At 42.4% G+C, this 23440-nt stretch overlaps 2 protein-coding genes and 1 long non-coding RNA gene across 9 annotated transcripts in view; 1 reads left to right on the top strand and 2 right to left on the bottom strand.

The window, feature by feature from the left end:
* The window catches only part of LOC119026695, a 1024654-nt gene that overhangs the window by 344086 nt on the left and 657128 nt on the right, over positions 1-23440 (top strand). The window lies entirely within an intron of this gene.
* LOC119027392 lies at positions 1746-16747 on the bottom strand. Its single transcript, XR_005077373.1, has 3 exons — positions 16639-16747; positions 16423-16536; positions 1746-1843 (listed from the first exon to the last, which is right to left on the bottom strand). It is a non-coding gene; the product is annotated as an uncharacterized LOC119027392 (long non-coding RNA).
* Positions 20073-23440, bottom strand: part of LOC119026502 (alpha-1,6-mannosylglycoprotein 6-beta-N-acetylglucosaminyltransferase B-like) — a 120302-nt gene continuing 116934 nt past the window's right edge. For all 6 annotated transcript variants that reach the window (XM_037110959.1, XM_037110951.1, XM_037110966.1 and 3 more), the window contains 2 exons: positions 22351-22634; positions 20073-21113 (listed from right to left, as the gene is read on the bottom strand). In XM_037110959.1, the coding sequence (XP_036966854.1) occupies positions 20912-21113; positions 22351-22634 (486 nt within the window). In that variant the 3' untranslated portion in view covers positions 20073-20911. The remainder of the gene's footprint in view (positions 21114-22350; positions 22635-23440) is intronic.

Raw genomic sequence — 23440 nt, 5'->3', positions numbered from 1 at the left:
TAGCCGTGACCACCACGGTCACAAATCCATAAACAAAGGGGGGTAAATGGAAAAGCTGCACTGAAGAGCTTCTCTCTGAATGAAGGACAATCTGACAATTGAGGGGAATCACAGAGGCAGCAGCTGCCTGGAGACGCAGGAGCACCGTCACATACAGCTGACGGCTCTTAGGAGGACAAATCTGTCCTTGATGGAACAGCACGAAAAAAGAAAAACCCTTATTGTTGCTGGTCTCGCTCTCTCAAGAGCGAGCAAACTTTAATGTACAAAAGTATGACTTTTAATATTTAAGGAAGGTATAAAGTATTACATTTACATAGCCTTCAATATTTTGGCCCCTAATGAATCCTTCTCCAGACTTTCTGTCTCTCCCTCATATCACATCCTGTTATACACCTGCCATAAACATACAACATAGTCTGGTTGTTAAATGAATGCACTGATGCTCACAGGACAAGTGAGTCATATCAAACAGTATCTTTTTCATCAGAGCTCACACATGGAAATGTACAATGTTTTGTCCTTAGACCCTCGATTCAAGTTAGGAAAAAAAAAACCTCTTAACAGGGAAAAAAAAGAAGAAGATGGAAGAAACCACAGGAAGAGCCACAGAGGAGGGATCTCTCTCCCAGGACGGACAGACACGCAATAGATGTTGCATGTGCAGAACAGATTAACAAAATCACAGTTAACAAGTTGCACTGACAGAATATCTGATACATGGAATATTAATTCAGATGCTAAAACTGTCATCATCATGCATAAATCCTACTCCTTTACCTGTCGACTAACAAAACAAAGTAGTTCTAGTGGAGAAGAAAGCGTCTGGCACTGACAATCTCTGTCCTACATGTGAAAGGCAGCTCAGGACAATGACCAGACCTGGCTCGCTGGACACTGTTCAGAGGTCATATGTGAGGACAGCTAATGAGTGACCACCTTTCACATCACATGTCAAGTGAAGTGGGTTTTCTCCTTGTGCAACCTCAACTGTCTCAAGCAGAACATTCAGGAACACACACACGCACACACACACGCACACACACACACACACACACACACACACACACACACACACACACACACACACACACACACACACACACACACCTGGACCCGTGTGCATTCATGGTATTGCCATTGTTTCACCTTTACATTAAGACCTGCAAAGTTAAAGAAGACCGTATAGAAGTAAAAGTAAAGGACATGGTAAGACTGGTTGTAGAAATATATTTAACGTGTGATGGCTGCACAGATCTCTTTGTATGACAATGACCTTGAAATCCACAGTGATTACGCCATCTCATTCAAATGCCACAGCCTGTGTGGCAAAATGAATCAGTGGTTCTCTTCGGATGAATGTCCTCTTATGAGGGCAGCAAGGTGCAACAATGCCCAGAGGCTTGTAGCGTAGCTGTTAGCTGCACTGTGCCACAGGGAGCTTTCCTTGAAGTGCCAGGTGGTTGCCTGGATCCTGATGACGGTTTCCACAGCTGTTATGCCATCAAAACCTTCGCTGTAGCTGCTGGCCAATAATATCAACTTCCCCGGAGCAGCAGAGGAGAGACCGGAGGTGGGTATCCTGTCGCCAACATTCCTGATTGTTGGCACTCTTATTCCTGTGTCACTCAGCGAGTTCCAACGTGATTACACATGTTATTTACAGCTGCTGTCATGTTCTTCATTGGGCCATGGTTAGAGATTGAAGTAACCTGCAAGGTTCAATGTGAGTGTGTATGATCGGTGTTTACTCTAACGTCAAATAACTCTGCAGTAGTCATGGACGTTTATCTGCTCCAGATCCAGATAGGATTGGCTGCTTTCCGCTGTTCCCAGTTTTTCCCTAACAAATATGACCCACAAGAAAAAAACAACAAGTTTAGTGTATATTTAGTTACATTTTGATAAATTGGCACAATCAAAAGTATGCCTAATTTGCTATTATCAGTCAGAAATTGATATTCAGTCCCTCAGTGTGGATAAAGGAGTTTGTGACCTTTTGTTAAGGATTTAAAACATCGGGAAAATAACTCTGCTGCAGGAGAAGTTAGCATGTCAACCAAGGTAAAGAAACATACCCCAAATTTAACAAACTGACAAAGTGAAGTACATATTCAGTGCAACATCAAAAGAAAGAGAAACTTAAGAGGAACATAAAAAGAAACTGAAGATAAAGCGATGAGATTTTGTCTGTGTCCAGGGGGAACGACAGTCCTCGGGCAAATGAGAAACAGAGCCAGGCGAGTCAAAGACTGTGTAGTGAGTCGGAAAACTTTAGCAGAGGGAAAATACACATTGGGATTACAGCCACCTCTCTGAAAGGATCTGCTAGGTGCATACAAAGGGAATCTAGAGTTCGATGTTTCTTGTGCAGACTTCTGATTATTTCCCATCTCTGTGTCAGAAACCTCCGGGGACAGAAAAGGGCTGGGAGCGAAGTGCAGTGAATGTGAACGATAATGTGATAGAAAACGAATTGTCTTGGGTGGTTGGCTCTGCCTCTTAGGGAAGGACAGCATCCCAATATTGTTTCCCCCCCCCCCCCCAACACCAAATTCTGCAAACAGAGGACAAACCTTTCTCTAAATCTTGGGTGCCATAAATGTGATCAGGGGCGTAACACAGCCAGTTTGTTTGGTTGTAAATCAGCTGTGCTCTTTTTCAAATAAACAAATCAAGTTGCCGTAAATTTACTTGCTGCAAGTTTGAAGTTACTGTCTCATGATCATTCTGTAAGTCTAAAAAGTCAGAAAATGGGGCCTTTTTTTCCCTCATCAAGGCTCGTCAGACAGCTGCCGACAAGACTGCTCATCAGAGAGAGGCTGTTGTCGCTTGAAATTGTCCCGTGGTCTCCTTCAAAATATTCAGCGGTTTCACATTCACAAATGGCGAAACAGTCACAGACTTGGCAGTTTTCTGTGGTGTAACTCCACCCCCACCACCTGAACCTCCTGATATGAATAGTCAGGCCATAATCATGTGATGTGAACACGATCCGACACGTTTTATAGGAACATCCAGATGGTTTGAACGTGTCGGTGGTTAACAGAAACATTAACTGCCACTGTTTTATCCTAGCTTCTGGGCTGTTACCATCGGTATGTCCATTATTAACTACTCAATCACTTATTCACTGATGCTCCTCATCCCACTGACTACCGAGACTCAATACGAGGGGCGGGGAGGGAGGGAGGGAGGGAGGGGAGGCTGGTGATGAAATAAAGGACCTGAGCTGGAAGTGCCTGTTAAAAGGATTAAATAAAAGACATTAACACTGCATCTAAATATGGGACTGAATATTCCCGTTTCTTTAATAATATGAAAGTGATGTACGAGTTAAACAGCTTTTGCCTCACCAATGACTTTGAAGGTCATTTGCGCCATGACTAAATGTTGCTCTGCGCTCTGACTGAACCATGTCAAATCTTGTGCCTGATCTCAAACACACGTGGGGGGGAAAGTGTCGAGGAACCCTTTTCCTGTGATAGCACTGATACTATGATCAGAAGCTTTAGCATCTCTGCGCACTATGAAGACAGTGCAGTGAGGGCGATATTGAGCAAACCAAGCGAGGAGTCACAACAGCGGGTGTCCTTCAGTTTGTTGTTGCTGATTGTTGCTGTCCCCTTCGGCGTCTGTCAGCTTTTTATGGGTTCGAGAAGACCCTGAACATACCGTGGCTGTTCAACAGAAGAGCGTGAGGATATCTTACAATAAAAGGTCTTTTCAGCGACATGTAGTGTGGCGCTGACATCATCAAGGCCATTCATTTAGATGGAGGCTTTCTCCGCTCTGAGATAGGATGCGACAGGGCGCAGAGTTAACAAGAAGCAGATGCCTGGAAACACAAACACGGCCTTCTCTGTGCCACTGCTTGATATCCATTATCCCGAATCAACACGGTGACCAAAGCCTGCTGAGCCCAGAGGTTGTCAGCTGAAACCTTGAGAGGAGACTTTAAAGGAGTGAAGGATTATCTGCAGCGGTACAGAGATACAAGCGAGACATCAGAAAGCTCTTCAGAGAGAGAGCTTTCCTGTCCTCACGGATGCTGCACTCGTCACCTCGAAGCAACGGCTTCCACACCCTCTCTGACTCCTCAGAGATGTGGAAAAAAAAAACTGCTTTGAGAGAGAAATCGGATGTGTGTGCAGACAAAAGATTGAAGGAGAGGAACAGATGATGTTGATGCAGATGATGTGAACCTGCAGGTCATGCCGCTGCAAGGAAATTCCCCTCTGATGTCTCCACACACTCTGAGATACTTATTAATGTCTGAAGGGAAACTATCATAGATCTGAATATAGATCTCTGACTGCTTCTCCGACTCGCTGTGACAGTCGCTTTAGGTAAAAGAAGATTTTTTTTTATCATTTATATATCATTGAAACTTATTAAAACTTTCATCCAAGGCTGTCAGCACTGGTGTCCCCACTGAGAACGGTGCCAGAGAGTCACAGCCTGTGATCAGATATGCCTGCAAGGACAAAGTTATTAAGTTCAACTTCTGATCATCTAAAAACAATCATCCAAACTCTGCCCGCCGCAGTCGACAAACATAGAAAATCTACCAGACAGGTCATATAACAGTGTTTTGGGAGCCCTAAAATCTGTAAACACACCGTTAGTGGAACTGTAAATAAAGCATTTGCTGCACTGCGGGGGTTCAGACTATCACCTGGAGTTTAAACACCACACCGGAATAAAAAGCAACTCCCCTTTCTGTCAACACACAAAGATAGCATCTTGACTTTATAGCTACCGAAGAACACTTTGCTTGCAAAAAAGAAAGATTTCACACTGGGAACAAGCATTATTTTATGGTTTATATGGGAAGGCTGATGGAAGGTTTAGTCTTTGTTTGTTTGTGGGACTTTAATTGATTTGTTATCACTTTGTATTCTCTCTTTCTCATATCATTTTGTTTATATCTGAACAAAAACTTTCACAAAAGAACAGAAAACATGTCACTTAAACAACTGAATGATCTTTACTGTGATAACTGCAGGAATGAATACACAGTTGGTACAAAGTGCAGGTATCATAAATTGTTAGGTATGGGTAATGAATATGAACACTTCCATAGACTTGTAGACAAACACCAGCGTGAGGCTCAGGCACATTTTTCTGTTCCATGTCCAAGAGATTAGTAACTGAGCCCAACACCGAATCGACACTTGTTCTGTTTGTTGGCTCTAGACCTGAATGTTAATGTGAGCTGAAGTTACAGTGTCACGCAGGTACGGTCATGGTTACAGGATTGCGTTATGTCCTTTATTTTTAGCTAGCTTTGTGAATGATCACCGCCTGGAAAGTAATAAATAGGCTCTGTGTTGCACGATAACGTCATGTTAATGTTATCACTTTTTTTACACTGTTATCACGTTTTTACACTAGAATTTTTGTGTTTACACCGTATTTCCACTAACAATCGACATGACCGGATCCAGCCCGGTAAGGCCGGGTGCTGGTTGGGCATCCATGCTCCTACACACACACACACACACACAATCCCATTCTGAAAACCCACGGAGATGAAACACAGCTGCCACCAATGTCACCGGCTGTCTTGAGTTCACCAAGCTGAGCTGGTTTAATAACAAAACAACAAGCAGAAAATGGTGATGTAACGTCTCTAATTCCTCTCTCCCACGCTCTTTCTCCCACAACTCAGGCCTTACAGCAACACTGAGGGGACACACACAGGGCAGAAGTCGATGACTATTAGACTAACAGAAATGTAAACACATTTTTACAGGTAATACACAGTTTGTTAGGTTCAGTTTACTGCAGCTACAGACCACACAAATTGAAACTCATAAAGGCATATGATGATGACGATGATGATGATCAATGATTTGAGCTTATACGCTGTGCCATTCGTCTCCACCATCTGCATTATGGGCTCATGGTCACACTGTACACTTGAACGTTCAGTGTTGACATATATTACAAGTATTTTTAATGAAGAAAATGCAAATTTGCAGCAGCCAGCTGTCCTGCTTTGTACTGAGATGGTGGGACTACAGGGAATAAACTGTGAAAATAAACAGCCTGAGGCTTTAATACATAAACTCGCTAATTAAACACTTGTGTTAATATCACCTGCAATGAGTTTCATTAATGTTTGTATCAATTACAATGATTCGGTGCCCGAAGCATTTATGAGGCGGGGTCACCTCAAAAGAATGTAAAATGTCAACTTTGAACAAATGAAAATGTACTTTTGTGAACAGCTCAAGGCAAGTGCTTGAATCAATACAAACTTGACCTTGATAACAACACGAGTGAGTTGCAAATACTTCCTGTTTACATAAAAATACTGGCTATTGTTGTGAGAAAAGAACTGGCTGATAACCTCATTACTGAGGTAATCAAACAAATAGGGGGATCAGGGGCATAAACAAGTTAGAAAAGACAGAATTAACACAATTTTTGATCATGAAAAAGAATGTGAAGCCTCTCATCGTTATGAGGACTGAACAGGGCCAGCACAGACTCATCTAATGATCATTTTGATTGTTTTTCTGTGCAAAGCAATCCATTATTTGTATTTCTGTGTTAGATGAGATTGATTCCACTGTCATGTCTGTCTGTTAAATGCATTAAGTGTTAAGTTGGAGCTGTGCAGAAACTAGCTTAGCTTAGCGTTTAAAATAGAAGGGGTTCATCTTTAGAGGTGCTGAGAGACGTATTTCTAAACTTTGGACAGAGCCAGTCTGTTTCCCTTTCTGTCCAGTTTTTGTGCTAAGCTAAGCTAATCGCCTCTTGGCTCAACCTGAATACACAACACCCAGACATTAAAGTGATATGCATCTTCTCAACTGACTAACGAAAAATAAACCAAATATTTTTTTTTTACTTGATTAGATGAAGATCGTAATATAACACTGTTGTCAGTTGGTAAGAGAAACAAAAAAGCGCCATCTCAGGTTGAAACTCTAGCTGGTTTGTGTGTCCAGCTGTCTGCCTGAATCACCTTCTACTTCTTGTTTAAATGTTAAGAATGAGACAATTGTACCTTCTGCTTTGCTCCTGAACAAAAACATACAACACAGCCTCAAACCGTAACAATTAAATAGGATGGTTGTCAACGTCTCTTGAAATGACATATATCAACAATCCCAAAGCGATACGACCGTTGCAACTTCAGTCTATGAATAAAAGTCCTGTGCTTGTTTAACCCGACCGTCTGTCCCCGACCTCACCCAAATCCAAAATCTTTACTCTTTATGTTGTAGCACACCCTTGATCTTTTTGCCAGAAAGCCTCCTGTGAGAAGCTTTCCATGTTAAGGCCTTAGGAAGTGCAGCAAAACATTTAGGAAAAACGTCATGGTTTAGGTAAAAAGACCATTTCAAACCATTTACCCAAATATAGGAAAGGCTTTCTGATGGACTTCTGCACGAGGAAAAGCAAATTCTCCATCTCATTCATTCTGAGCCGTTTCCAAAGAAACATGCAATAAATAAACTAAAGAGAGCTGAACAGAGGAATAACACAACTGCAACTTGACTATAAAGTGATTTCAAACAAATCACTGGGGAGCTGGTACGAACGCTGACGCAAACAATCCTGACAACGTACATTATCGTGTGTTTTTGTTCACATGCAGTCCCACTGTACAGTCACATACAAAGAGTTCTTGTCATCTCCTTTTGTAACTTCACAACTGATGGAATTTTGCACGATCTAGTCGATATGGTGCCTTTTTCAACCATCTGCTGTTTTTATAAAACAGCTTGAGGACAGAAAAGCCTAACAAGCTCCAACTCAGTACAGTGTTTGTTGTGCCTGTCAGCTGGGAGACGGATCAACTCTTGAGATAAAACTAATAGTGATAAAGGGCTTTTTTTGCGAGTTTATCAAAAATTCTGAAAGAAATGAAAAAAAGAAACCCTTTGGTTTTTAAGAAAGAACGGCAATTACACCTTCACTCAGATATTTTGAATAATGTTATGTTTCTGGATATGCCCTGGAGACTATAATGCTATAGTACTTACATTGTGCTATTATTCACATTGGCTTACTGTGTCCCTGGTGGCAGCGTGTTGCCGCTAAGCAATCCCCTCCCATCCATCCGTGCTGCCGTGCAGAGATGCATTGCTGGGCTATTTGTGTCTCATCCACGACACAATCATCTACATCTATCACACTTCTCCTTGGGTTTACATGACAGCGCTTTTTCTATTATTAAATTGATTTTTTTCACGGTATGTGGAAGGTGGGTATGTTGGTATGAGAGAGAGAGAGAGAGAGAGAGAGAGAGAGAGAGAGAGAGCAGGAATCAAAGATCCAGTGTCATTTTTCTGATAACAGACCTCAGCAAACCAAACCAGCGTCAGCGTGGACTGCCTCAGTCCGACCGAGTCTACCCACTCCAGCATAATCCACAATTTCTCTTTCCATGCTGCCTTGGGCTGATCAAAGCTCCTTTCTGATGTAGAAGAGTCCCCAAGGTCCACGCATGAATAATACCACACACACACGCATGCACACACACACACACACACACACACACACACACACACACACACACGCACACACACACACAAACACACACACACCCTGATTCATAATAATAATCCCAGCTATAATTAAAACTCTATTTTCCAAGCAGTACACACACACACACACACACACACAACAAAAACACTTCTTGCTGCAGTGTTTCATAAACCAGAGGTCAGTACTCAAAATAGGTCGCCGACGTGCTTCAGTATAGAACATTTCATTAGAAAGAAAAATGTCTTAAGAGTGCTTTGGGTTGAAGAATCACTTCAGCCTTACCACTTCAATTTCACAGCTCTAAAAATTCCCCCCATAAATCCTCCTGCTTTGTCAGTCTGTGATGGTCGCTACATTCCAGTAGTTAACCCGATGCTGTTTTTTATGTAGTCGTATAGTAAAACCATTTTCCTCCCACGGCAGCTGCAGTTGATGTGTGTGTGTTTGTGTGTGTGATTTTCACTTTCTTTAGAAAAAAAAGAAAAAGAAAAAAAAAAAGGACGCCTCTGTATTTTAATTTCTAAGGGACACCGAATCTAGTCTTGTTCAATCTGTTCAAACTCTATTTTTAGCTCCAACGGTTATGAAGTTGATAAGATGTGTGGAAGAAAAACAAGTGCAAGACATTTTCCCCGGATCTGTTTTTCTATTAATTTGGCTGGATGACTCTTGTAGCGAACAGATGATGTACAGATCTCTCTCACACCTGCATCACTTTCTCCTTCTTTTACTTTAGTTGAATATTCATTACATTGCTAGTAGCAACTGCTTGTAATAGCACAACTCTGTAGAGTGTGTTTTTTTTTTTTACGATATCTTCCTGGTAGACATGTGTTTTGTTCATTATTATATATGTATTGATGACAACACTTTGACGTCAGGTTGGAGACCTGTTTGAGCTGTTGGGCCACGGACCAAAGAAAATCTAAAATGCCATCAAAGCAACACATGAAACAGGCAAAATATTGCACTTATGGCAACAAAAATAAACAAATATGCAAATGAACCACCCTGAAGTGACTGTTGCCGACATCACGGTGCAATCTAATGTGCTGCTAATACAACAGTAGGTCTGTATGTAGCTGTTGATTTCTGCTGGGACTTACTGCGCTTTACTCCCCACAGGAATAGCTTTTTAAAATTACTTTTTCCTCCCGACATGAAGCACAATGTAGTCAATTTATTTAAGGCTTTTGTGAATGCAGTTTCCTTGACGCTGCAGGTTTTCTTTTTTAATGCCTCTGCGCTGGAGATGTCCTTTGCCAGAGGCATCATTTCATTGTCAGTCCCACTCTTGTGAACGGGATACCTCATGAACGCATTGAGGGAATTTATTACAATTTTGTCATTTTGTTCACCTTTTGTTCAGATTAGAAATTTAGTGGTCAAAGGTCACTGTGACCTCATAAGTCAACAATTTATACACACATTATGAAAACACATTACATGAATGTCAAATAGGATCAAATGATGAAGGGCTGACATTTTATATCCAAGTCAACTTCACTACAACATCATCGTGTTCTGCGAAAAAAAACACTTTTCTGGCCATTGTTAAATGCCATAACTCAGGAACAGGAGGGCAGGTTGTGATCACATGTGGTCTCTTACAAAACTGGTAGCACAAATCTTTGCTGTCCACTTTGAAACTGTGGTGATTGTAGACACCTTCTGTGTTGCAGGGTTTTAGAAACGGTTGCCTCTACATCGGCTTTACTGGCCAAATATGTGAGCGCATACAAGGAATTTGATCTTTTTTTGTGTGTCTCTCAACACACTCACACACTAATGGACAAACAGCAGTAGTACACTGTAAGATCATTGGTTTTGGTCAGGTGATCGCCGCTGGACCGTGTGATGAAGTGCTATATCAGTCCTCTGCTCACCTCTGTAATAATAGTCTCTAAATGAAGGGAACATGTTTCTCACTGGAAACGATTCACTAGTTCACAGTCAACGTCCGAATTTGCTTACTAAACTTTCCTAATAAAAGAATAAATATACCCCTACCACATGTAGGACATTATTGTGAGGAGAGTCACAGTCCTGAGCAGAGGTGTTTAATCATGCAGATAAAGTGAAAACCGACAGCCAACATTAAAGCTCTGTCTGGATTAACTGACACAAGTGCTAATTTACATAACCTTATAATGTTCTCCTCTGTATCACGCTGTTTAGACTGCTGAACACACCAGGCAGCTACAGGATACAGCAGAAGTTAAACGCTAAAGTGAACATGAGCTGACATCAACAGAATACAAAATGAGACTCTTGATAGGAAGACGTGCAAATGTATACCGCCGACACAAAGGTCTTATTTGGGTTTGACGACATCATTTATGTTGCATCGTCGCCTGTAGACTGTGAGAGAGGCAGCGTGGAGACGAGACGGACCAATCAGTTTGGATTTTCTCTTGTCACGTCTGTTAGAACACATGCACGTGTCTTAAAGAAATGTTCATTTGCACTGAGGGCTTGAATCTAAGATGAAACGTTAGGCGAATGAAATGTTGAAGTACAGCCTGTCTGACGTTAAACACAGGCTCACGTACAGTCCTGCAGCCTGACGTCTGATCAGAACAACTCACAGGATCGTCTTTGAATCTCCTCTGTGAGCACTTCAGTTTACTGAGCGACACGACGGCTCCCTGTAGGTAATTGCCACTTCCTGTCTTTCTTCACTGCTTACTCGCTGTCTGCCTTGTTTGCTTTCTTGTAATGTGATCTGGTCAACGGGCGAGAAGCGTTCAAGGTTGAGACATCAGAAGCGAAGCGCTGGATGAATGTTGAAAGACACTTTCCCTCCCATCCTTTTCAAAAGGATCCTCTTCCTCTCCTCAGCCCTCCTGCTGAGCACCCTCAGTGGGCAGAAGGAAGCTCAAGGCCAGCTTCTGTACCGGCTTCTCAGCTCCTCTGCCGTCTTTCATCATCCGCTCTCTCCATTCTGATGTCTTTTTTTGCTTTAAACAACGTAAGAGGAAAAAATAAAATTTGCAAATGGTTCCTTTTGACCGTGCATTTTATTGTGGGGATTGCTTTCCTTCAGATTGTGTTGTAACTAATTGCTACAGTGATGCATTAGTGCTTCAAGCTTCAGCGCTTCATTGAAAAAGGAAGGTTTTGTCATGGCATTTATTGCTTTTGGACTGCTGGTCCTTTACAGCAGTGTGTATCTCTGTGGAGGTGTATCATGGAGGGACATAACTGGGGTAAACCATCCTGACACCAATGAAACATTTAAAGGGAGTGTCTCCACGTTTTGACTGACACAAACCTTAAAGTGATAGTTTGGGTTTTTTGAAGTGGGGTCATATAAAGTACATATCTATAGTCGGTCTGTTCCCTACCATATTCACCGATCAGTGCAGCCTCAGTTTGGAGAGCCGCTCCAGCCCAGACGCTCAGCTTTGTGCTGCAGTGAACAGGGTCCAGAGAAAAAGCAAAATAAACCACCTAACAAGGTTCACCTTAAAAAATCTATAACCGTTCAAGTGTACGTTGTATAGGGAAAATTCACACCACTTTACACCGTCAGACCGCCCTTTCTTTTGGCACTACATTTTCTCAACCATAGAACCTCTGTATCCCTACGCATTAGCGAACTGGGCAACCGCTGATCTGCGAGCGGCGGAATACAGTGCGGGGCCCAGCTGTGGGATGAGAGGTTTACTTTCGATAAAAATGAAACTTAACTCTCCGTATCCCTCCACATTAGCGCAACTGCGTAGGGATACAGAGGTTCTACGGTTGACAAAAATGTAGTGCCAAAAGAAAGGCACGTCTGACGGCGACATCAAGCGGTGTGAATTTTCCCTATACAATGTACATTTGAACTGTTATACATTTTTTAAGGTGAGCCTTGTTTTAGGTGGTTTATTTTGCTTTTGCTCTGGACCCTGTTCACTGCAGCACAAAGCTGAGCGTCTGGGCTGGAGCGGCTCTCTACTTCTCCAAACTGAGGCTGCGCTGATCGGTGATTACTGTAGGGAACAGACCGACTATAGATATGTACTTCGTATGACCCCTGCTACAAAAAACCCGAACTATCCCCTTAAAGTTGCTCTTTCCATTTAATGTGTTATTAAATGACTAAATAATAGCCGGGGCGTTTATTTATTTCAGTCACTTCACAGACCAGGTTATTTAGGACCAGGCGGCAATTTGGGACATTTAATTCCTTCCTCACAAAAATCTTGCTCAGCAAAACTGGGAAAATATGGTAATTTACTCAAATTCTTTTATTAAACCGGGACGACTGTAACTTTAACATTTTTTAAAAGTAAGATTACGGTGCTGTAGTTAAACTTTTTTTTAAACTGAAGCTCAGTTTGATTTTTTCGCCAATCTCTCACTCTCTTGGGGTCAGCAGAGAAACGGCTGCTTCTCCCAAGTTTTCCTCCGCATATTTTACGACAGAAAGTTTGTACTTTTTTATTTTTTTGCTGCACCGGAGCCATGGCGATCATCAATGTGATATTGACTGACAGAAAGCGAGCACAACATGTGAAAAGGCGAAGAAGAAAAACTAGCCTCGGCATTTATTTGGAACCAGCGGTTGTTTATCAAAATATACACCTGCACCCGGTGTTTAAAGGGGACCCTGCAGTTAAGTGAAACCCGGCTATTATTTGGCAATTTACGGTGTTAAAATGTTATCACTGAGATGAGTGAAAAGTGGCATTTAAAAAAAAAACAACTTTTCACTACATTGTTGTCTTCACCTCTCAGGGATTGTGCTCACAGTTCTGCGACGATGAGCTCTTTTCTGACATTCAGATAACAGACGTAGTGCCATCATGTTTTCTCCAACTCAGGAACATTGCTAAAATTGAAAATGCTGTCGTCATCCATGGTTTCATTTATTCATGTCTGGACTATTGTGAGTTCTAGTATTCAGGGCTCAGCCACAAGGCCATATCCCATCTTTAACAGACTCTTGAGACATCACTGCATTACTCCCATCCTCGACATGGCCTCCCTCCTGCCTGAGCTGCCCACCCAGGACGCGTGTTTCCTTGTTTTTATATATTTGCTGTATGTTGTTATTATTTTTCACCTGTGAAGAACTTTGTAACCATGTTTTGAAACATGTAGTTGTATTTAGATGGAGACCTTGTTATTATCGCTGCTCTGGGAAACGTGCTGGAAGCCAAATGTTCGTTCATGTGCAGACTACGTTCCGGAGCTAATATTGTCGCGGAGAAGCACTGAAATGAGGCACTCTCATAAAATCTGACCTTCACAACAAAATCCACAGTACAGCAGGACTAAATAACATGAAGTCACCTTACAGTCTGCCACTAATTGTCACAAATTGAGCCTGTTTGAGCCTGTTTAAGTCCGTTCATCTCAGTCCTTCTATCATGAGGTGAGGAACTGGAGTATCTGTCTGCCCATTCGTATTCAGCAGTGTTTCCAAACTCTGCACATCACAGGCTTTAAAAGACCATTTAACTCACAAAGAGTCAAATCACACTTTAACTATTCATTTTTTTTTTTCTTTTTCACAGCCGAACTTAAACAGCACCGTTGTCAGTTTAGTTTGTACCGTTTTTAGAGGACATCAGCGGAATTTGACGCTTTTAGGCAAAGCAATTTATTCACCGCTCTATCGCCGTGTACGCCTTCTTGTGCCATGACCGCCACAGTCGGAAAACCTCTTTTTGCATCGTGCTTCTCTCGCACACTCATCCTCTACCTCATTACCGCAGCTCCCTGAGGGGGCGTTTATCAGTTTTAGCCGCCCTCACCTATGCCATTTCTGTAAGAGGTTGGAATGAGGGAAGACAGACACAGAGATGGAGGGGATGATGCAAGAAGAGCTGAAAAAGAAAAGTGTAGAGAGGAGAGGCATGGCTGAGAAAGGAGCACGGTTTGAGGAGATGACAGTGGCAAATAAGCACACACCGATGTAATAATAACTAATAAAGGGAGCGGAAGGGTCCTTTTCTCATATGCCCACATACAAATATAGTCGTATTTCTGCATCCTGTGGAGTAGCCCCCTGCTGGCCATTAGAGAGCATGAGGGTTGATAATGGCGCATCCAGATTTGCTTCACTTTTCAGAACCCTCATTCAAATTTGTACCAATAGGTCTGAATTGGACAGGTGGCCGATTCTTACATGAAACATCCGTAGTAGTGAAAGAAAGAAAGGAAGAAAGACAGACGGGTGAGTGGAGAAAGAGAGAGAGGGATTTTCCCGTCCTTCTCCGACCCGCTCACCTGGGGCACCTCCCATTGATTCGCTTCTCTTTTTGCGCAGCTCTTTTATTTACACACAACTTTATTTATTCAGGCTCACGTCGGCACTCAGGGGGAGTCAGCCAATTACCTATGCATTATTGACGAGGACGCCGTCTACCTCTCATGGCTCCCATCTCCACCTCCACCTCCCCTCCTCATCTCCCTTTTCTCCCTCTCTCCCATTACTTTTTCCACCACTTATTTCCAACCCTTTTCATTCCTCCACCCCCCCCCCTCTTCCCTCGTCATCTTTTCTCACACCCCATCACTGCCTCCTTTTTTAATTACCTTCCCTCGGTCATCTCCTTCCACTCTCCTCACTTTCCTTTTCTTTTTCCCTGTTTAAATCCCATTCTCCTGGTAGGTCTGGAGGTACTTTACTACAAAACAAAAAGGTAAATCGCCGTATATGTCGGGGATGAACAGTGATTCATGTAGGCAACCCTCGGCATACATGCACACGTAAACACACACACACACACACACACACACACACACACACACACACACACACACACACAGTAGCATTTCTTCACAATGCTCTCCCAAGTTTCAACCCTGCTAATTTTCAGTATTGGCATGAGAGGGGACATTTCTTCCCACAGAGAGAGAGAGAGAGAGAGAGAGAGAGAGAGAAGGGATAGCAGCACATCTGAGGTGAACAGGAAACAAGCCCACTTCACCTTGATGTGAAAAGCCCATCGGGGATCTGACCACATGACTACAGGCACTGGATCCCTCCTCCTCCTCCTCCTCCTCCTCCTCCTCCTCCTCCACTTCAAAAGCAAGCTCCCATCATTAAAGAGGAAACATGACAAAGTACTACAAAGAGACGAGTGTTTGTAGGCGAACTCGCTCCCAGACACACTGACAGAGTGGCTCACTCCCAGGCATCAGCGCAGTTGGGCATACATTATTATTCATGTAGATTCAGCAACACACACGTACTGTTGTGGTATCCGAGGAAGAAAGAGGACGGAGCGTCGGTGTGTCGAGGTGAAAACCAGGGGAGCAGAGGTAATTAGAGGTCACACATACTGTAGCCGCCACAGTGTACAAACAAACAACCAAACAAAGTGTGTATCAGCAGGACTGTTGCGCCAAAGGTTTGCCGGGCAAATTGGACCTCTGAGAACTCTTAGAAAAATGACACATGGAGCACGAACAAAGGAGAGAGGAAAATAAAAAAAAAATAAACAAGGGTTTGGATTGGGGTTGAAGCTGACTTGTCTTTGTGTGTTTACAGTGTGTGAGTGCTGCTTTTTTAAAATTCTGTATGTGTGTGTGTGAGTGTGTGTGCAGAACAGCGTGACCACACGCGTTTGTCAATCTGAAGCAGAGGCCCGGCAGGTTCTGACAAACACGTTTCCCCGCGACTTATATATTTATTTATCTCCACTGGCTCAGTAATTATTCAGCTGTGTACATCAATCTGTTCCTGTACTGATTAATTATTGTTTAAACAGCATAAATAATATGCTTGGATGTGGTTCTAATTCAAATTCCTTAACAGCTGATGGACCAAATAGGACTGATAATAAGCTCATTAATGCTTCTTTGTAGATACAGTCGCCCACACACACACACACACACACATACACACACACACCAACAGAAATGAGACGGAGACATGCAAGTGGTTTGTAGACAGAAGAGACATACACGTACGTTTACTCCAGTCCTTGTGTAGATATTCTGCTGGTGGATGTCAGCTGTGCAGTTGCATCACCAGAAGAAGGTCGCCACACCCAGATCAACACAAACGAGGAAACAGACCGACTGCTGGTACACACAGGAACACAAGGAAGGGGAGAACAATAGGAACATATAAGGGAGTCTATTTATAATTTTCTTGACAGATTCATTAATTGTGGTCTTTAAAACCTGTAAGTTCAGGAGCTCTGATGAAGAAGCACCTCCGTTCAGTTTTCCGCACAAAGACGCACTGTTTCCTAGAAGAAGCACAATCATCACTGTAGAATCTGATGTAAACAATTAAAAAAATTACGCATGCACGCTCGTCTCAGCTGGAGAGCAAAAAGCGGCGTCAGAGTAATTGTTTAGTGAGAGTCTTAGTCACACATGAGCCTCCTTTAAACAGAAGGCAGAAGGCAGATGAGCTGTTTTTTTTTAGAGAAGGAGGCTTGATTAGGCATCGCCCACAGTGATCACCAATTTTCTGGGTAAATGTTTCCCACTGAGAATTCACTGGCATGCAAAATATTTTTCCTGTCTTTATAGAGAGCGGTGAATATTACCATGATAACACTGAGATCTGATTCTGGCTGCTGCCAGATATTGTGATCTTGATGGAACAAGAACAATTCTGCTTTGTGAAGATGCATTGAAAAGTATTTTTATCATTTTTTTTTATCCAAAGGAGAGAACAAATATGATCCAATAAAGTGTCTGGCACTGACATTTAAATTCAGTCATGACATGTTTGTGCGCTGTTTGTTTGCTCTTTCTGTCTGGAAGGAGCCAAAATGAATTGTGGAAAGTCACCACTAAGAAATAATGTGCTGTTAAAGTAACCTGAAGGCATTTTGAGGGCTATTTAGGCTCCTGCTGTGCGGTGTATCTACTTATGCAGTCTCTCTTTCCGAGGCAAGTCAGGACCTTTTTTTTTTTTTTTAATGGAGGTTCAACTGAAACAGGAAATGCAGCTGTTGGGGGAAAAAAAGAAAAAAAAAAACTCCCCATCTGGATTGCATGCAGCCATGCGGAAAGTTTGAAAGTCACCCTGAGAGCAGATAGAGACTTTCAGGGAGAGTTTATCGGCTCTAATGAATATCTGATGGTTGTAATAAAACTGTGCTTGGTCCGCATCTGCTTCCTGAGAATGAGGACCCCCACACAGACTCCACCTGCAGATATCACAATGAGACCATGAACCTCATCCCCTACATTTAATGTTCATATGTTATCAATTTGCTTCATTAATTTATGTCCATTGGAAAGCAGGCAGTAGACTGAGGCTCATGCAGACAGGGAGATACCAGGGCGCAGTGAACATTTCATTTCTTCAGTGGAGGCCCGTGTACAAGTCCTGTATCAAACTGATACAGGTGAACTTTAGTGGTCCACGAAACATTTCGGCAGCTTCAGAGCAAAACAGCGGTGCAGCCTTCTTCTAAAGAGCTGAAATAACTGGGTGCTTGCATAGCTCATGCTGCAGACATGTCACCATCACCTTTTTTACCTTTTTAAGAAGCATAACTAGTTAAAATGTGCTAAAAGAAAAAAAAAAAAAAACTCATCTGTGACCACCTTGGACTATATGTAAAAAAAACCAAAAACAACAACCCCAAAACAATACATTACAATGGCTCCATACAGCATGTCCTGTGTAATCCGAGTCTGTGTAAACCCAAAGGTCCCAAATTGGTGAGAAAAGACACTTCTTACACCTTTTCAGTGCCAAAATTTTCATTGTGACTGTTAATCTAAAAGTGTTAGTGCATAACCTGGACCGTGAGATATTTTTATATACGGTATATATATATATATATATATATATATGTTTTGTTTTGTCATCTATGTTGTGTTGTCTCAATCATCATGTTGTCTCATATAATCAAGGTGGTATGTGTGTTTCCCATAAAACAAAGTTATGTGTTACATTAAGTGCTAAATTTTCAATCCATACATGGATATGAATGAAATCTGATATGACATCATCACACACCGTGTTCATAGATTGGATATTGGAACCTTACTGACGCGATGTGTTCATGGAGTAAAAAAAATACTTTTTTTTTTTTTTTTTTTACGATCATTGTAAATACTTCCCTCAAGAAGATAGATGAATTACAGAGATGAAAAGTATTCATTGCAATTTGAGTTGCCCCTGGTGTAAAATTGAAACCACACTGAGATGGTGAATGGGGTGACAGTTTCTCTCCCTGTGCTGCTGCAGGTCAATGAGGATTTGATGAATCTACTCTGGTTTTCACACTTGTGATTTATTATTCATTGATTTCTGCTTTAGTTGCTGATATTCTGACTGAGAGCGGCTGTTTCTCTAACACACACACATATGCATGACACACATCATTAAATAGTTAATCAAAGACCCGTTTATTGATTCTACAGATTGCCTTCACTGCAGTTGTAGTTAATTTAATCTGGCTTCAAAAAATAATACATCAGTCAAAAAAAAATAAAAAATTCTTCATCAAACACTGACCTGAAATGACTATTTGAGTGTTTTTTTTAACAACACTGACTCCTCCTGATGCTGATATGTTTCCACAAAAAAATATTTTCACTATAATAAAAGCTGGATGTGTTTGCACACTGAAAAATGCAACATTGCTGCAGGTTTTTGGAGCATGTGGTGTAAAGGAGGACAGAGATGTCAAATATTTGGGACACTTGGACACAAAGCCATAAATTGGGACTGACCTGGACAAATCAGGACGTCTGGCCATCGCAGACCCACTGAAAATCTCAAGGAAACTTTAGTTTGGAGGCCAGTGTGAAAAAATAATTAAATATATCAAAATAATTAAAGCAAAATTAAGGGTTTTGGTAGCAAAACATATGATAGGGGAGCATAGAGCTATGTTTGGAAGGTGAGTGCATTTCATCCAGGTTTGACAGTGTGTAGTGGTGCAATACAGATATCCACTGAAGACAGCATGCTAACCAGCTAGCAGTTCAAAACTCTGATGTTAACACCAACACTCCCCCACATGTAACTGAGCTGACAAGGTACCAATTGCCACAATCATGGATCTAACAGATGGTGGTGATATGAGTCAGTTTATACTGTTACCAAGATGTGCCGTCAGTTTGTCACGTTTAGATTATTCCAGCTGTTATTCTCTAATGAAGGACTGCAATGTCATGCCCCCAGTTTCTTTAAACCTGCCTTTGCTGATGATTTCCTGTGTTACCCAGAATGCCTCTGGACAGTCTCCAGGACTAACAGGCGTGCGGTTTTGGAATTAACTGCGACCGGAGTACTCATGTGCATGACCAGACTCAAGCCAATAGGAAAGTGATATTAGATATTCTTTTCAATTTTATGAACTTCAAAAAGTAAAAGCACATAGTGGACCATCAGTCAAATACTAGATGTTCTGAATCTGAAATCTTCTGTCACATGGTCCTCCACTTCTCACTGATGGCTCCGGCCTGTGCAGGCTGTCAGCTCCGTGTGAAAAAGATCAAACGTTTCTGCCCACAGTCGGACGGATTGATCAAACTCCCGTGAATGTGAATGGTGGGAGGACTGTAACAGATGGGCGTAGGAGCAAGAAGAGAAGGAACTGAGTGAAGATGCCACACAACACACAAAAAAAAAACACCTCAACACTTTGATCTGACTTTTTTATTTTATGATTTGTTTTTCCATCATAAAGCCCAAAGGACTCTTTAAAAATCCAGTTGAGAGCTCTAGAGGCTTATTTATTGAAAAATAATCTTGCACCCTTTATCTTTGTCCTCTGTCCTCCTCCTCCTGTATTTTTTTGCGACCAGAGATGATTGCATTGACCGATGTTGCCTCAGACTTGGGGTTCAGTCTGATAAATGACTCTGCCCATCATTGGAGGAGGGGAGAAAAAGCAGGGCAGATAACCTGGTTGTCCATCATCCTTTGTCCAAGTGCAGAGAGGAGATTAGATATTGACCCGAGGTTGCCTTCACCAACCCGAGATATTTGAAGTCTCTGTCACGGAATGACACTAAAGTCGAGTTTCTCTGCAGTCACACGCTTCTTCACATGTATATTTTCCAACTAAAAACCCTAATTTTTGGTGAGATGCAGCTCCAGAAATTACATGTTGTGTTTCATATCACTGGTCAACATCTTGTAGAAACTATTATCCTGTAGTCAGAGGGTTTATGTGAAAGTGTGTTGCTAACAAAGGCCTTTGCCCTGTTCTTGATGACACCTGGTATCATTGGAGCCCTGCTCTAAGTCTTACTGCCTTTTATCGCCAGCAATTTTGAAAGCTGTTTTAAAAAATACAGTCAACCAGACCACTCAGGCCTTCCTCCAGCTCTTCAAATCCATGCATGTTCCTCGTCATCCTACATTTACTGTTTTTGGAGGAGAGGCTGCCTAAATTTACCACAGCTCTGTACTTGTTCTGACCTGTGGGTGCAGTTTCCCCCTCGGCAATCTGCATCTAAGTCTCCTGTCTCGTCATTGTAGACAGTCTCTGCACAGCGCCACCTGGCCGCGGCGGAAGTCCCTGCAGGGGCAAAGGCGTCTGTATTTGGGGGAGTGTCCGGCACAGCTGAAGAGAAGGGGTTCCCGCTGGAGGCCGCACTCCCGCCGCACCACCGAGAAGGCTGGAAGGATGTGGTTGATCTCTGAGTCCACAACCTCACACTGCACCTCTAACCTGAAGGGTGAAACAGAGGTGAAGAGGTCTGAATATAACCTGAAATATCAGCTCACTGGGTTTAATCACGGGGAAAAATGTTCCTCACAGGATCAGAAACTTAGAAAATATGAATATTAAAAAAAATACAGGAGGGTGGAATTGGCATAACCTCGAAATAAACGGAAAGTCGACACAGACAAAAGACTTTGATCACATTTCAGATGCCAATTTAAAAAGAGAACGATGAAGTTCAGTGAAAAAAGTGAAAAGGAAGTTGGAAAACCTGCGAGGCAGGTACGAGGTGTCAGTGTGATGTCAGACAGATAACTTGTGTCAGAGAAAAGACTTGAGCTGGATGGGAGGATGAGACAGAGCAGAAACAAAGGAGAGCAGCACTGTAAACCAGGACAGACGGAGCAAAAGAAGTAAACACAAAAGATACTTGGAGGATGAAACAAGAGCAGAGAGTAAAAGCTGAAAGCTGATAGCAGCGAGGAGGAGGAGGGGGGCGGCTCAGAGCAGAGACTCAAACACCAGCAGGCTTTCTAGTCTCTGAGCTGCAGAAAAAGGCAGTGTCTAAAACTGAAGTTTCTAGTTCGGCTGGTACAGTAAACTAAATAAATATCTGGTGAGGTTCAGCTTCACCTGTTTATAAAGTCAGCTAATATAAATGAAGCAGTCCAGGCCGTGCAGACATATCGATCAGCACGTGAAGAACAGTTCTGATTAGATGCTGAACCACCACCAGCTTCAACATCCTGATTCTTGGCATGCCACATTTCATACACATCACTCATCTTCTTCTCTGAAGAATACCTCTCTAGGTAATTTGAGGTAATGTTGTATCTATCCTTTCCTGGGTAAGTCATCACAGGGTTACCATGTAGGTCCCATATGACTCACTTCTGGATCACTTATAGAAAATAGATGTAGCAGGACTCAAGGACTCAGTCATTACTTTTTAAACCCTTGAGGATTGAGCTAAAATTATGTCAGTAGAGATCATAACCTTTGGACATTTTTCATTTATAAGGAAATCTCTAACAGCTGATCATACCAGAGAAATAAATGTAAGAATAGCCAGCTGGTCTGTTGTGTCTGCTCTCTGTGTCACTGCCTGTGTGCACCAGGGCGGGGCTATGTTAATACATGCACACACACGCACATGCACACAAGCACACACATCACTACGGACGTATCGATCAACGTGGAAAAAATGTATTATATTTTTGCCGTATCGCCCAGCCCTACTTACCCGTGCAGGGCTTCCTTGTTGTTGATGAAGCGGAAGTGAGCGGGCTCACATATGAAACCCGCAGACTGGCACGCCTCCACACAGGACTGGCCCTCTTGAGATACAAGCAGCCTGAGGGAGCTGAGAGGAGGCCAGGCGGAGGGAGCTGTCACATTGGTGGCCCAGCCGACGGCTGTGGAATTGGGCAGGGGCACAAACAGAGGTCCCGTAACCCTGCTGCCACCAGCAGAGCCCTGTCTGGAGAGGTTGGCTGGGATGAAGGGAGGCTCTGGTGTGCAGAAGTCCTGGAGGGGAAACATATGTTGGCGTCTTGTTACTTTGTGCAAACATTTTAATTGTGATGGAAGAATCTGACTTTTATTGTGTTTATGGGCAGATTAGCAATGCAGCTCAGGTAAAAGCATTGAGGGATAGGTTCACTTTTTCAAGTCTATCTCAAAACAATACTGTTCATGCTGGTTCAAGAGAACAAGAGGAATGAGATCTCTACTCAGTGGAAATTGAATGCATGTCACCGTTCTGTGCAAAAATACACTCTCAAGTATGAGGCTTCAGCAGTCTGTGTCCCTCTTTGAAAATGTTTCCTTGCTGAGTTCTGGCAGAAGGATCATAACACAAAGAAGGAACTTTATCTGAAAATATACTTTTTGCACAGAATGAGAACTGTGGATTTTGTCCCTCATCACAATTCACTGATATTTAAAGACAGCCTTGAAAAAATGTCAACCGCTCCTCAATAGTGATGATTCTTTGAGACAGTCAGCAATTAGCGCTGTCTCCATCTCCACAGCTGCTGGATACATTGCTCTTGCCACCTACACTAATTTCATCAAAAAGATCAGGTTGTAGCTTCAAACTGAGGAAATAATATAAAATGAATATAGTAAGTTAGGCTGAGTCACAATGGGTCACAAAGTCTTTAAAGTCTTCAATTTAGAGCAAATTTGCACAGCACCTTTAAACAATGACCTGTGCTGTATTCAAAGGTGGTGGACGGAGTACTTGGTATTGTGCTTCCGTAAAAATAGCAGTACAACGGTTTAGAAACGCTCTGTTACAAGTAAAAATTGTGGATTTAAATTTTTACTTG

This window comes from Acanthopagrus latus, chromosome 1, assembly GCF_904848185.1.
Source record: "Acanthopagrus latus isolate v.2019 chromosome 1, fAcaLat1.1, whole genome shotgun sequence".
Classification (NCBI taxonomy): Eukaryota; Metazoa; Chordata; class Actinopteri; order Spariformes; family Sparidae; genus Acanthopagrus; species Acanthopagrus latus.
This window is presented reverse-complemented; position numbering and strand designations above follow the sequence as displayed.